Source organism: Pangasianodon hypophthalmus, chromosome 23, assembly GCF_027358585.1.
Source record: "Pangasianodon hypophthalmus isolate fPanHyp1 chromosome 23, fPanHyp1.pri, whole genome shotgun sequence".
NCBI classification, from domain to species: Eukaryota; Metazoa; Chordata; class Actinopteri; order Siluriformes; family Pangasiidae; genus Pangasianodon; species Pangasianodon hypophthalmus.
In genome coordinates, this window is record NC_069732.1 from 9,145,983 (window position 1) to 9,161,268 (window position 15,286).

At 38.2% G+C, this 15,286-nt stretch overlaps 2 protein-coding genes and 1 long non-coding RNA gene across 6 annotated transcripts in view; 1 reads left to right on the top strand and 2 right to left on the bottom strand.

Moving 5' to 3' along the window:
* Window positions 1-4,614, bottom strand: part of ppp1r9a (protein phosphatase 1, regulatory subunit 9A) — a 56,730-nt gene extending 52,116 nt beyond the window's left edge. Inside the window, 1 exon segment of the mRNA XM_034298367.2 lies at window positions 4,332-4,614. The gene's annotated coding sequence lies outside the window, so the exon portion shown is untranslated.
* On the top strand, window positions 1,574-15,188 carry sgce (sarcoglycan, epsilon). 4 transcript variants are annotated; one of them, XM_026929620.3, is made up of 13 exons: window positions 1,575-1,741; window positions 2,089-2,157; window positions 6,324-6,446; window positions 6,619-6,776; window positions 7,007-7,079; window positions 7,598-7,796; window positions 8,753-8,915; window positions 10,976-11,190; window positions 11,727-11,753; window positions 12,294-12,482; window positions 13,606-13,649; window positions 14,814-14,851; window positions 14,935-15,188. In XM_026929620.3, the coding sequence occupies exons 1-13, from the start codon at window positions 1,705-1,707 to the stop codon at window positions 14,983-14,985; spliced, it is 1,386 nt and encodes a 461-aa protein (XP_026785421.3). In that variant the 5' UTR covers window positions 1,575-1,704; the 3' UTR covers window positions 14,986-15,188. The 4 variants fall into 4 exon arrangements, with proteins under 4 accessions (XP_034154259.2, XP_026785421.3, XP_034154260.2 ...); XM_034298368.2 differs by lacking the exon at window positions 11,727-11,753 and having other exon boundaries at window positions 1,574-1,741; XM_034298369.2 differs by lacking the exon at window positions 14,814-14,851 and having other exon boundaries at window positions 1,577-1,741.
* Window positions 7,845-9,991, bottom strand: LOC117595822 (uncharacterized). The gene is made up of 2 exons (XR_004577002.2): window positions 9,633-9,991; window positions 7,845-8,958 (listed from the first exon to the last, which is right to left on the bottom strand). It is a non-coding gene; the product is annotated as an uncharacterized LOC117595822 (long non-coding RNA).
* Window positions 15,189-15,286: the final 98 nt, after the last annotated feature.

Sequence of the window (15,286 nt, forward strand, 5' to 3'; positions counted from 1 at the left end):
ATGGCTTTCTTGTACACTGACAGATGGTGGGACCAGTCGAGCAGTGCTAGAGGATTGGAGGGAGTGTGGTGCCATGAGGGATGTGATAAGTGATGTAGAGTAATGTAGAGTGAAGTATAAGTGATGTATAAAGTGGTGTATAGTGATGTATAAAGTGATGCATAAGTGACATATAAAGTGGTGTATAGTGGGGTATAAAGTGATGTATAAAGTGGTGTATAGTGATGTATAAAGTGGTGTATAGTGGGGTATAAAGTGATGTATAAAGTGGTGTATAGTGGGGTATAAAGGGATATATAAAGTGATGCATAAGTGATGTATAAAGTGGTGTATAGTGATGTATAAAGTGGTGTATAGTGGGGTATAAAGTGATGTATAAAGTGATGTATAAAGTGGTGTATAGTGGGGTATAAAGGGATATATAAAGTGATATATAAAGTGATGTATAAAGTGATGTATAAAGTGGTGTATAGTGGGGTATAAAGTGATGTATAAAGTGATGTATAAAGTGATGTATAAAGTGGTGTATAGTGGGGTATAAAGTGATGTATAAAGTGATGTATAAAGTGGTGTATAGTTGGGTATAAAGTGGAGTATAAAGTGATGTATAAAGTGGTGTATAGTGGGGTATAAAGTGATGTATAAAGTGATGCATAAGTGATGTATAAAGTGGTGTATAGTGATGTATAAAGTGGTGTATAGTGGGGTATAAAGGGATGTATAAAGTGATGCATAAGTGATGTATAAAGTGGTGTATAGTGATGTATAAAGTGGTGTATAGTGATGTATAAAGTGGTGTATAGTGGGGTATAAAGTGATGTATAAAGTGATGCATAAGTGATGTATAAAGTGATGTATAAAGTGATGTATAAAGTGGTGTATAGTGATGTATAAAGTGGTGTATAGTGGGGTATAAAGTGATGTATAAAGTGATGTATAAAGTGGTGTATAGTGGGGTATAAAGGGATATATAAAGTGATGTATAAAGTGATGCATAAGTGATGTATAAAGTGGTGTATAGTGGGGTATAAAGGGATGTATAAAGTGATGTATAAAGTGGTGTATAGTGGGGTATAAAGTGATGTATAAAGTGATGTATAAAGTGGTGTATAGTGATGTATAAAGTGGTGTATAGTGGGGTATAAAGGGATGTATAAAGTGATGTATAAAGTGGTGTATAGTGGGGTATAAAGGGATATATAAAGTGATGTATAAAGTGATGCATAAGTGATGTATAAAGTGGTGTATAGTGATGTATAAAGTGATGCATAAGTGATGTATAAAGTGGTGTATAGTGGGGTATAAAGTGATGCATAAGTGATGTATAAAGTGGTGTATAGTGGGGTATAAAGGGATGTATAAAGTGATGTATAAAGTGGTGTATAGTGGGGTATAAAGGGATGTATAAAGTGATGTATAAAGTGGTGTATAGTGGGGTATAAAGTGATAAGTGATATAAAGTGATATTATAAGTATCCCCCGGCTCTTGGGCGTTGTCCGCTCGGTTCGGTTTCAGTCTGAACGCGGGGTGTGTTTTCCAGCAGCTGTGCCAGATGTTCGTGTGCTCCCACAATGCGCCGGGCTCGGAGAGGTGGGAGGGAGGAATTTCAGCTAACGGGAGGGATGCTGATGGCTGCTCAGTGCCTGCTATCATCACCGAAAACTCACACCTGTAACGCAAACCCGCACGGAGACCACTGAACCATGGACCCTCTGAGCGTCTTCGTGTGGCTGTTAGTAGGTATGTAGTGATTTAAATGGCCCCCGTTAGCAGAACGAGCACCGTATTTATCCACGGTGAAGGCTAGCGAGCTAACAGGAGCTAGCTAACTGCCTAACGGATCTGCGCGAGAGCAAAGGTCATTTTATTACCGGCGCGAGCTCACCAGTTAGACAGATAGTGTGAAAGTGTGCTGTGATTTAAGGATGTTTACATTCACGTAGCCAGCTGTGAGTAAAACAGCTGCTTCTGTTGGATCTGAATTTGTTCAGCTTCGTGTTGTTGCATAATGGTGTGTGTGTGTGTGTGTGTGTGTGTTCTCCCTCATTTTTCATTGTGCGTTCTGCTTTTGTCAATAAACGCCATAGCTTGTGAAGGCCATAGTCAAATCCAGGCTTTAGTCGACTCTACACAGAAGGCTGTGTCTCATACGGGCGGTGAGTGAGGATGATCTGTGTGTGTGTGTGTGTGTGTGTGTTGTTCCATAAACTCAGCTGTATGATGTGCACTGCTGTTCTGGCCTTATAACCAGGGTTGCCAGGTCTGCGTGCAAAGTCAGTTTAAAAACTATCACCAAAAACAGCATTTCTAATTCCAAACACTATACACTGCTTTAACGCCCAACATTATGACTATTATTACAAATTATATTGTAATAAATATTACGATATAGTTATGTTAATAATGTTACAATTACAGTTCTTTAATCATCGCCCTAAAATGGTTTAGTGCTATTACACAAACCCGTGTTACCCTTAGAACCAGTTTATTTTATAGGACTGAATGTACTTCATACCAACAAGACATTTTGTGTTTGACTATTTTTCATTGTATAAATGTCAGAAATACTACGATAGTGCATGTTAAGATATGGATAATGAAAATACATCAATTCTGAAGTTTTCCTGACTGTTTCTGAATGCTATCTCAGTATTCTCTAATAACTTTATAAATGCCTTCAGGTGCTTTCACATTGATTTTTCTCAGTATTATATGGAATCTTGTAATAATTTTTAGTAATATTCACCCTCAATTCTTTTGACATGTTGCCTTGTCTTGATGCAGTATACTCAGCTTTGACTTCCTGGAATTTTGTAGATAAATTGTAATATAGACATACGTTCTCCTTTTTTCCATCCAAAAACCATGAGACGTGGAAACGCTTGCACTCCACTGTAATTATGAGAATGACTAGGCCGGTTTTCTGAGGTGAACCATAATACAGTTACACAGTAACATACAGAGCTGAAGATAAGATCGGTATCAGGAGGTGGGTGTATGAGAAGAGACCGTTAAGTACTTCTAAGATGTTTCCAGCTGTTTTGGTGTTTAGTGTGGCTTTTGCAGTTAATTATTTTGGGGTCATTGCCTGTAGTATTTAGGTACCAACAAATTATTTACTTCAACAGGAATAAGTTTTATACCACAGCGCTGTCGAATTGTCAAATCTGATTGGTCAGAAAGGGTTGAATAATTTTGAGTAAATTGAGTAGCAACAGCTCTGACAGTTGCAGTTTATATTAAAGCGCTCGGTCAAATATGTCATTATTTCTACAGGAATAAATTGCACAGGGACTTGTATGGCGGATCCGCCACATAATCTAAACTTAATAATAGACGGTGCTATTTAACAAATAAAAACATGCCATATTTGTTTAGGTGAAGCTTTCTGTAATGGTGTATTTATTTTACATTTATGGAAGGAGTTTCCAGTGTCAGAGTTTGTAACAGTATGAAATAAAGCTGTAAGTTTTCCACTATGGGAAAGTCTTCACGACAGATGGCTTTTCGTTTTGCATTTTCTGTCACATGACATGCTGCTTATTTTGTCTGAACGTCCAGAGATAGAAAAATAGAGAGGCTGTTAGAGAATAACTGTTTATAGCTGCTATAACATATGTGCTAACAGGAAGTATCTTGTTTTGCAGATGTTCAAAATTAAACATAGCTGTAAACAGATACAATTATGTGTCGTTCTTTAATAAATAAGAATGTAATCATTGGCACATTGCTGTGGTATAAGAGGAATAAAACACTTCATGACATGCTGTTTTTTGGAAATTAATCAACGTTGGAGTGGCAACAGTACTGAATTATTTATTATTATTATTTTTTATTATTATTATTATTAATTATTTCACACCACTGAATTATTTATTTTCATAACAGTATATCTTGTTTTGTTTCATTCCTTACATAATAAATAAGTATAATTAATCTAAGGTGTGCAAACCCCCAACCCCCAACACACAGATGAATAATAATGAACCTGCAACATCAGTTCAGAAGTAGCCCAGACCTGGCAACCCCACTTGTGTGGATTGTAACACTCTGCTTTCTGTTTTCCTGTTTCACAAATAAACCTGTAACTCACTGAACAGTATTTTCCAAGTCTTTGTTTTTAAGCATACACTCCATAAGGGCCTTTTAAAGCATTTTGATTCACATATTTTGACTCCAGTTATAGTTTATTAATGTAACTTCTAGCAATCTGCAACATGTTCAGCTCTTACTTTTGTACTAACATTTTCTGCAGCTTTATGGATTTTGGATTTTAACATTTGAGAATTCTCTTGCAAATGTTGCCATTGCCATTGAAATTCTGTTCTACCTGAGTACTTCCAGGCGTTGGTTCACCTTGTGGATGACAGATCCATTCATGGCTCCTAGCAGTCGTATAATAATGGCAGAAAGACGCAGCTCTGTCGCCTACTTTCACTTCCTGATAAGAGTACTTTGAACATATAGAGTAATGAGTACATGCTCAGCATATTCCCATAAGCCATCTGCTTAAAAAAAACAAGAAAAAAAAAAGTGAAGTTCATGAGTTCCTCCTGACCGGAAAAGAGAAGCTGGTGCGAAGCTGACTCGGCACTTCACTGGGACATGCTTGACTCTGGCCATGATACACTATGTATGTCCTCCTCAGGCACGTAATGGATGTAAGGCCCGGTCAAGGTCGAGCCGTGAAATTATAAACTGGAGTTAGCCATTTTTACGGCAGGACTTTTACAGTGTGTGTGTGTGTGTGTGTGTGTGTATGTGTGTGTGTGTGTGTTCCTCTCCCACATTAGCCTGTGGCAAAGGGTTTGGCATTAACCAGCAATGGCTGATCCATTAGAATAGGGAGGTGTTCTTCACCTTCACATGGCCTTGTGTGCTTGCACAATTATCTGAACATCTGATTGTGTTTCTGCCCCAGTGAAAGCGCTTAGTGTTAACTCTCTGTATTTGGGATGGACACTTTGAATTACATAGTTAAAAAAAAAAAAAGCTGTCTGACCAATAGACTGCAGCAGTAGGGCCCAACTGATATGAAAAACCAACCAATAATGTTGGCCAATATAATTTTATATAGTCAAAAATTAAACATATTCTTATTGTTTTAGTTAAACTGATTCACCGATTTCTCAAATTAACTTTGTATAAAAACTCACATACAGTACTACATATGTGGCCCAACATTGCTGATCTGTGACTTGACTTTGAATGATCTGGCGAAAGTTAAAAGTTAGCGACTAAATTTAAAGAAAGAAGTTGGTGAAAACTTTCAGATGCACAGCAGTCAAAATGGAAATAGGATCAGATTCACTGTCCAGTCTTACACTCCATATTTTTCATGATGAACTGTAAAGTATAAAGTCACTCTGAGTAATTATATCATGGTTTACAAGAAGCCTGCATTTAACGCCCTCTAGTGGCTGACAGTCCATCCTACATTTTTCCCATTGACCCTGGTGTCACCCAGAAGAGGATGGGTTCCCTTTTGAGTCTGGTTCCTCTTAGGGTTTACTAAGTGTCAGACATCTGCAGGATCATATTTTGTTTGCCGCTGCAGAGATTTCCTCATTCTTACCAAAGACTCTTGCACACATGTGAAGTAAAACTGTTTTGTGCCTATGGCCATTTACAACAGCACTGACTGCCATCCTGAGATGTGGGTGCATGTGATTTCTAGACCCTAAAATGTTGACAGGATACAGTGTGAGTATCAGTTTGTGTTTGCTGTTTATTAATAATAACCTTGTGCTGATTTAACTGAGTGTTTACACCTTTGGCTTCTCTTGCACCTAACTGTTCCTTGATGATATGAACTGGATTTAACCCTTTTTAGCTTCATATAAGAATAAAAAAAGGACAGTTTTTCCCTCAAGACTCATCCGCTGGTGTACGAGTGTCCAGGTACTGCATCTAATTATTTTAATACTCATGAGAGGTTTATACATGAAAATAGAAAATGGAAAATACGTAATGGACTTTGATGCTTGTACAGAGTACACAAAAACCTTAATAGCATTATATGATCATTATTAAAGTATTTTGTTAAAATATTTGTTGTAGTAGCATTTTTTTCATAACATGTTACGTAAAATAACTAGTGTAGCGTGTATGAAATTGGGTGAATGAGTCAATGCAGTGCAGACATGTTGAATTGCATAAAGATAAAGTGAGGTCAAGTATAATAGCCCACTTTGTAAAGTACATTGGAAATTGTCTGAGGCAAGGCTCACAATAGCTGCAACCAAACCAATTTATGAAACATAATGTCTGTTTTTGATCCAATTATTCTGTCTTCCCTCTTTTCTTTTGCTCTGTGCTTCAGTGGTCACCATCGTCTCTCGCTCGCATGCGGACCGGAACGTCTACCCTTCAGCTGGAGTGCTGTTTGTCCATGTCCTGGAGAGGGAATACTTTAAAGGGGAATTTCCTCCTTATCCAAAGCTAGGTATTGTATACTACTATTGTAGTTTTTTCACTTGCATTTTATTCACTTGCATCTGGTCTGTCGTACTGACTTCAGTCGTACAAAAAGATAGAATACACAAGCCTTAAGAATAAACCGTTGGCCTAAAGATCACAGATTAATTCTAACCCCCTTTCCCTGAATTGATTCACAGGGGATACCAGCAATGACCCAATCACCTTTAATACCAACCTGAAGGGTTATCCAGACAGGCCCGGGTGGCTGCGCTACATCCAGCGAACTGCACACAGTGATGGAGTCCTTTACGGCTCCCCCACTGCGGAGCACGCGGGCAAACCAACCATCATCGAGGTGACAACAGGGACACGATAGACATTATTCTGCAGTGTAGCTGGATTCTAAGAAATAATTTATTGTAATATAACTTATTATAATTTATTTATAAATATCCATGTCATTTTAGTCATGATATAACAGGTTCATTATAAAAATGAACGTGCGTCATTCCTTCTTTGCATCTACTGTATTTCTCCTTGTACGTAAGCTGTACTTAGCTGGACTTTTCTCCTTATGTGTTACAGATTACTGCCTATAACAGACGCACTTTCGAAACAGCAAGGCACAATTTGGTCATTAACATCATGGGTACAGAAGGTGGGATCCTATAAAAATATTATTATACTATACATAGTTGATACTGTGACCTATTTGCAAAACGTTCAAGTATATCTTCAAAATGTTATATTTGCACATTTTATAGATAACATTTTAACACAATGTATTATATAAACCCATTTTTTCACAGTAGATTAATAGATTTTCTTACAACATTTTAATGCTTGTCTTTAAGATAATCTTTCCTCCTATATTAATTTCTGTATACTATTAATTGCCTAAATCTAAAACTTCTCTGGGATGAATAGAAGAGCCTGTGGCATCTTGCAGTTGATTTCCCTCAGGTTCAGCATGATTTAAAGCCTCGTGTTTATAGTGGCTTTAGACTGAGCAGCTGTTTGTGTCCAGCTGTAACCCGACGTTGATGTCATCAGCCATCTGCCCACTTTCTGCTCTAACGCACTCGCATATTACCACTGCTCCACCAGCTGACCCTAAAACCATTATGACCCTCTACCATCTAGTGAACTGAGTCTCTCTCTCTTTCTTTCTGCCAGAATTCCCCTTGCCGTATCAGGCCGAGTTTTACATTAAAAACATGAATGTAGAGGAGATGCTAGCCAGTGAGGTACTGGGAGACTTCCTGGGTGCTGTGAAGAACGTCTGGCAGCCTGAGAGGCTCAATGCCATTAACATCACTTCAGCGCTAGACCGGGGTGGACGTGTGCCCCTGCCTATCAACAACCTGAAAGAGGGGTGAGCTTCCTTTACATACTTGCAGGACAAAGTTATATTAATACTTCATCAGCAGATCAGAAATTATAGAAGGAAAGAAAGAAATAGTACAACAATATTGTGAAAATCACTGACAATATACAGTAGCATATCCATTGTAATCACATTTACAGCATTTGGCAGACACCTTTATCCAGAGCAACTTACAATTATCTCATTTATACAACTGAGCAGTTGAGGGTTAAGGGCCTTGCTCAAGGGCCCAGCAGTGGCAGCTTGGTAGTGCTAGGATTTGAACTCACAACCTTCTGCTCAGCAGGCCAACATCTTAACCACTGAGCTACCACTTCCCAATCACAGTATTATCTATAGCACATCTAACACATGGCATATTTAAATTAAGCAAAAGGATCAAACAAACACTGAAGCTTAATTTACATACTGAATAACATCACAGGCAGTATAATGTAAGGTTAAATTTTTTCATTAAACCTTAAGTAAAAAACTGAAAGCAAGGAGGGAGGGTGTCAATTTCATATCCATTTTGCCCAGAACCTAGCAAAGTTATTAAACTTAAAATGTAAATATAAAATTAATGGCAAAGAGAGGAGGTGCTGTTTTCCTCTTTACTTTTAACTTTAGTTGTCTTCATAAAGAGGCTTTATTAATGAAATTTTACTGTTCTTGTTAGAGAGAGCAAATGTGTGTATGGTAAATGACAATGGTTATCACACTGACTGCGTTAATGCCTGATCACATGAAAATCAGTTTGGGAAGCAATTTTTTATTTAAATAGTTACTCATAAAGCATGCAGTTTTATGTATAAAAGAAATATCAGAACTAGTATTCCAAATGGCAAATGTCTACATTATATTTGAATTAGGAATTTAAGACAGAAATTACATATGTGAAATGACCATTTAAACTTCCCCCTCATATTATATTTTAATTAGAATTTTTCTTTCAATATGTGCAGCGTGTATGTGATGGTGGGAGCAGACGTGCCGTTCTCATCATGCCTGCGTGAGGTGGAGAGTCCTCAGAACCAGCTGCGCTGCAGTCAGGAGATGGAGCCAGTCATCAGCTGTGACAAGAAGTTCAGAGCTCAATTCCACATCGACTGGTGCAAAATCTCTTTGGTGAGGCCTTTGTCTTTCAGCACCGCTTGTTAAATGTAGACATCTACAGGATAATAGACCCCAATTACACAAACTGTATCTGGATGTCCTTGGGCTTTTATTTAAGTAAAAAATATTTGACATGCTTAATTTTAATATACAAATGAAAATGCTCAGTTTGTGCATTACAAGTGGACTTAAATCTAACAGCTCATAGTTTCATAATTTAAGTGACATTGGTGTAGTGTCCTCATTGAGCCTGCAGGTCACTTGGTGTATTTTAGCAGTTAACACCTACATGTAGACAGGTGGCAGGCATTTTCTAAAGTATTAAATGCAATGAGGGAGAAAAAAGTCAGCTGAGAAAATATCCTAAATGTTTCTGAGCTGCTACAAGTCACCCCGGTGATCCTGTAGTAATTCACAGTCAGTTCTTTATCAGTGGTGTCAGGTTGAAAATTGGTAGGAAATCTGGCATGTACCCCAACTCAGCTACTTAAAGTGTCATCACACTCCAACATCAGGCATGAAAGACTTTAGACTGCACAATGACATGAGAGCCTGTAACTAGGTCATGCCATACAGGGTTTGAACTCTGGTCTCTAGGGATCCAAGGCAAGAACTCAACCCAGTGAGCAGCCCACAGAGACAGGGCTGGACCCAAGTGCAGAGCAACCCAAATGCCCAATGATAAACTAAGAGAAGTGTTTATATATATTTTTTTAACCATATACTTACACTGAGAGCTAAGGAAGCTCAAGAGTTGGCTAGAGAATCCAGAGAAAATACCAAGATTACCTGAAATTACCAGCCAAGTATTACACACCAGCATACAGCAAGATTGACTCAAGACTGAGCACTAAGTGAGTGGAGAGCTCTCCTTAAATAGACTCAGGCACACCTGGGGGTGATTGCCATTGATTATAATTAAGATCGTGTTCTCTAGGTCCCTCTGGTAGCAGGAGCCAATCTGTCACTAGTGTCTCTCTGCCTCCCTCTAGCATTGGCACAAGGCTGAGCCAGCTGTCACCTTACAAGAGCAGCCAGTTGGAGAGAGAACAATTTGGAGATTCATATATAATTCTTTAAAAAGAGGAAAAGGATTTCAGAGTTTAGCTTTTTTTTCTTGCTGAACAGGAAAGTCATTAATTTTCTGTAATTTGCTGGGATACTAGTGAATAATAGTCAGCCAAGTTATCCTCCGTGTGGAGTTTGTATCGTTAGCTAGTTGTGAAGTTGTTTGGCAAGAGAACTAATGGTAGACGTTGTTGTGTTTCTCTGTATTTGTGTATTTTGACTCGGCAATATCAGGTAAGAGTCAGTGAGACAGATTGAGTAATAAAAATACACACATATTAGAAGTGACCTAATGTTTTTTTTATTTTATACACTAGTTAGTTAGCTAGCTAGCTAAAACTAGCAGGCTATCTTACTACCATTGGCTTCAGGAAAAAGCCCCTAAATTCAGTACATGGTTTGGCCCTGATCAGTGTGCTGTTAGATTACAGGTGAGCAATCTTTTTCCCTTCAACCAGAGCAGTAACAGTAGCAGTTGCAACATCAGTGACCTGTTACTTGGTAGTGCAAACTACAGTTTTGCCTCTACTATTAAGTAAAAGTAGATAGTAACACCCACAGCTTGAGGGAATGTCACTAAGTATTTATTATTATAAATACTTAATGGGTGCAGTATAGGATAATTGGTGCCTTGGTGAACTAAAATGAATTTTAATTACTATTGATTTTCTTTTAAAATTAGTGCCAAATTGTTAAAAAAAATTCAGTGTGCCAAAGGTAATATTGCACAATTGATTGTATTTTCTTTTTCGTCCATATTTCGAGTATCCAATGGTAAGGGCATCTTAAAAGAAGACATACAGCTTAAATGTCTATTTTATCTGTAAAACCGTTTGACCCTCATGCTTATATAATCAAGTCCACTTAACAACGTATTTGTTGGCAAGTATTAATTTTGATTGGAAAAGTTCTGAAGTCTCAGCAGTGTGATATGCAATAATAGCACAGCCTAAGATTTTCAGTCCTGTTTGCCAACTTTCTTCTGCTCATCCTGTGTGCCTCAGGTGGATATTACTAAAGTCATCCCTGTGCACAACAGCCGTCCGGAACCGGGAACTGGAGTGCTGCCAGACGTCGGCGACTACAATCCGCCCTCTGAGTCACTGAAAAGTAAAGACTATTTTGCTGACTTCCTGGTCACATTGGCTGTGCCGTCTGCTGTTGCTCTGGTTCTCTTCGTCATCCTGGGTTATTCGATGTGCTGTCGGCGAGAAGGAGTGTAAGTGCACTATGCTCACTTCTCAGTGTAAGGACACAAACACGCACACATTCAAGTTAATTTTACGAAAAGACAGTGAATGGTTTACAACATCCTTCTACAGTGGTTTAAATAATCATAATTACACCAGGTGTGCTGCATTTACAGGGCGTATATATAAAAGTTAATTAGGGAGTGAGTATTTAAATTCAGTCTACAGTTTAATTAGGCCTATTAGGACAAAAAAGCAGCTTTCTCATCATTCTCAACCATTCTCATCCAACATCATGTTTTATGGTCTGTTAATTTTGGTTGAGTTGTTTATACAAGCACAAAGGTTCCATATACCATATCATTATCTTGATGGATACATCATCTGTCACTCCATATCACATTGGCCAGTCAGTGTTCTGAGTGCCTTCCAACATCTACTAATCACCAGACGTACTGCGGCGTGAAGAGACCCTCACCTGAACCTGCTTCCCATTCACTTTTGTGTGGTTGTCTTTAAACTATTAATATTAGTATTTAATTCAGACATTTTGTTTTGTTTCTAGGCGAAAAAGAAACATGCAAACACCAGAGTAAGTGTTTCTTCTCCTGTGTCTTTCTTTTATCTTTTTTTTTGTTTTGTTTTTCTTTCTCTCTCGCTAGCCCTGTTGTCCTTCAGCTAGGTGATCCCTTTGTTTTATTTTTATTCGTCTTTCCATGTTTTATGCTCTTGTGTCCCCCCTCATGACATTACCATTCATCATTCATGAAGATGCCATATTGTCATCTGGCTGCTTAGAGTCAGGTTCAAATCTACTGGCCTGCTAATAAATACAAATCACAATATTAGCTGGGCTTGAAAGAGATGAAGTGAGAAATAGTCTGCTGACTTGGGAGAAAGTGGGATGTGGTGAATATAAAGCTTTTGCCGGATTACGTGACCTGGGATGACACAACATACTCATTCCTCAGAGTGTACAGTGTGTGCTTTGTAGGTTGTATGGTGTGACATAACACAGTTCAGCATTTCCTTTTTCCTTCTGGTTATAATGAAGCGTATACACTATATGTTGTATGTATTGTGTTTGCATGCCCAAATTGCTTAGATATGTTTTGCTCCTTAATCTTCCCAGCATCCAGCTGGTGCACCACAGCTCCATTCAGAAGTCAACAAAGGAGCTGCGCAGCATGTCAAAGAACAGGGAGATCTCCTGGCCTCTCTCCACGCTGCCTGTGTTCAACCCTGTGAGTGGAGAGGTGGTGCCACCAATCCACCCAGAAAACTACGAGACTACCAGCATGCCACTCATGCAGACCCAGACGTGAGTGCCACACTGTGATTTCTGTCTCTGCTCTCAGACCATTCTGCTTCTTCTGCCTACAGCAGGCATTAAGAGAGCATTACATTTTTTCTTTTTAAAGTAACATTGTCTGCACATTTCAGTGCAAGTCAAAATTAAATGTGTGCACTTCTAAGATATGGCACAAGGCATAAAACTGCTCTTTCAGATTCAAAGTGGTTGGTTTTAACAATGAAACACCTTTGTGGTACTGGCTGAGTTGTAAATAGTTACCACAGTGCTGTTGAATTCTTGATTGTGATTGGTGAGAAAATGTTGAAAAAATGAACAGTTTTCTAAAAAAGCTCTGACAGCAGTTCTGGCTGCAAGGTTTATATTATGCTCATTTTAATGTTTTCTTTTTTATAATAACATCTTTCACACAGCCTCTCCACATAAACAGATAAAAAAAAACACATGTAATTGTTGATATGGTGACGGTTTCTTTGGGGAAACGTTAATTTAGCATTTTTGGAAGGAGTCTCCAGTGCCGGAGCTTTGTTACAGTCAGAGGTAAAGCTGTAACTAAGTTTTTCAACACAGGAAAGTCTTTAATTAATGGAATTTTATTTATATAGCGCTTTTAACAATGGACATTGTCATAATAGGTATAGAGTATTCAGGACTGCTTTTTGCAGTTTCTTGGTAACAAGCTAGATTTTGTGTATTATTAACTTAAAGAGAGAGAAAAAACGGAGGCTGATTTAGATTTAGCACACAACCAAATGAGTATGAGTAAAATAGTCCAGGGTAAGATAAAAGATTAGAAGTCTATAAACTGTAGCACATTTGTGGAATATTAGAGTTCTGTATATTTTAAACAGATATATTAAAACCAATTTTGTTTTCTTGTTGTCCTGTTAAAGCCTTTGGGATGTGACACTAGGAGCAACCATTTCCTTAAAAGAACACCAGCTCGAATTCAAATCGCAGTAAAATGAGCATGTTTGGTTAAGAAACCACTGGAATTTTCAGGACAACAAGCAAGTACATTAAGCATCCACCTCAAAATCCTTAGAGAATCTGTGCAGTTAATGCTCAGTATAAGGACTGACCCATCATTTAATTAATACTGCAGTTTTAGTAAAGCTGTTTCTATTCACAGAAATCTTCAAAATCAAATGCAGATACCACAGCAGCAGCCTTCGGGTAAGTAGACATCAACTTCAGCGTATTGTAGCCATACACACAAGCAAAACTGACAGACAGCTCCAGAATCATTGGCACTTGTAAAGAAAATTATTATAAAATAAATAGTATACACAATGATATATTGATATAGAATATTTCTGTTTTTCTCTCCTGAAGATTGTTCACCAAATATTAACCGTGGAAGTGGCAACAAATCTAAAGCCACTGTTTAGCAGAAAAAAAGTATTACTTAGGAAAATTCTTTTGTTTGAAAAAATATTGCCAGAAATGGTGCCAATAATTCTAGCTCTGACTTTAGGTGTAATACCACATGAAATGCATTATGTTATGAATACATGTTTAATTGGATCACTTATTAGTTCCTTCTCAATGTCATTAAAAAAATCTTATGTAGGTTTTTTTTAATTGGCTTTCTGCACTCAGGCCATATTAGTCGTGCATGTTTTTGTGTTATAACATGACAAGAATGCATAAAGCCCCAAGCATTCCCTATGAAGAATTTAATTTATTAAAAGAGCCATTACTTGCTTAATAACACGTCAGATGGGAAATGAACGGGGAAAAACAGCTCTGATTATGCTGTGTGGACATATGGTTTGGGTCAGCCTATTCCCTTAGCGCAAAGAGTTACTGCGAATCAAAAGGAAGTTCTTCTGACTGATCCGTTATCCTATGATGAAACATTTCTATCCTGATGGGAGTGGTCTCTTCCAGGCTGACTCCACCCCATCCACAGGGAACAAGGCCTCAGTGAATGGTTTGAGTGTAAAAATGATATAAATCGTATGTTATGGCTTTCAGTCACCAGATCTCAACCCACTTGAACACCCATGGGAGAGTTTGTAGTGGCATGTTAGACAGCACTGTGCACCACTACCATCAAATCAACTGAGGGGAATTTTTTTTTTTTTTTAATGGAAGAATGTTGTTCATCACTTCGGTACAGTTCCAGAAATGTGTAGACTTGGTGCTAAGATGCATTGAAGCTGTTCTGGTGTCTCATAGTGGCCTAATACCTTACTAACACGTTGGTTCTTCCTTCGTCATCAGTCTGTAGTTGAGCCGTGCTCTGGTTCTCCCATGTGTATACACTAATGAACTGCAGTTGGTCTCAGTATCTCCTTGTCTAACATTCTGTTCGTTCATTTACTGCTACCAAAGGAGATAATTACAGTTTGTCAACATTTCGAAGGCTGGAGGCAAGTACTAATAATTAGTGTTGTAGTGGTGCTAGTGTCCTGCCTTATCAACTTTCTGATCGTAAATAGTGTCTTCCTTGCAGGTAAATGGTATTCCTGAAGACAGGAAAGTGGCTGAAGCGCTGAATTTATGAGGAGATCTCTCATCACTCGCAGCTTCCTGTGCCTGTGTAATGTGTGTTTCCACATTGTGCCAAATCTGCATATGCTATAGCTCTGTGATCCTGTGCAGCACCACCGAGATGTAGTCCAAGCAGCAGCTGAGCTAATGATGGCTACGCTCACATGACCATATCTGAACTATTTAAATATCTGAAGGTATTTTGAGGTAATTGTCTTCATGGGACCATTTAAAGCAACACATTGAAGCTTGAACAGACTTTCATTGAATACGCAACTTTAGTAGAGTAAGAGAAGAAAAAACTAAAGATGTTT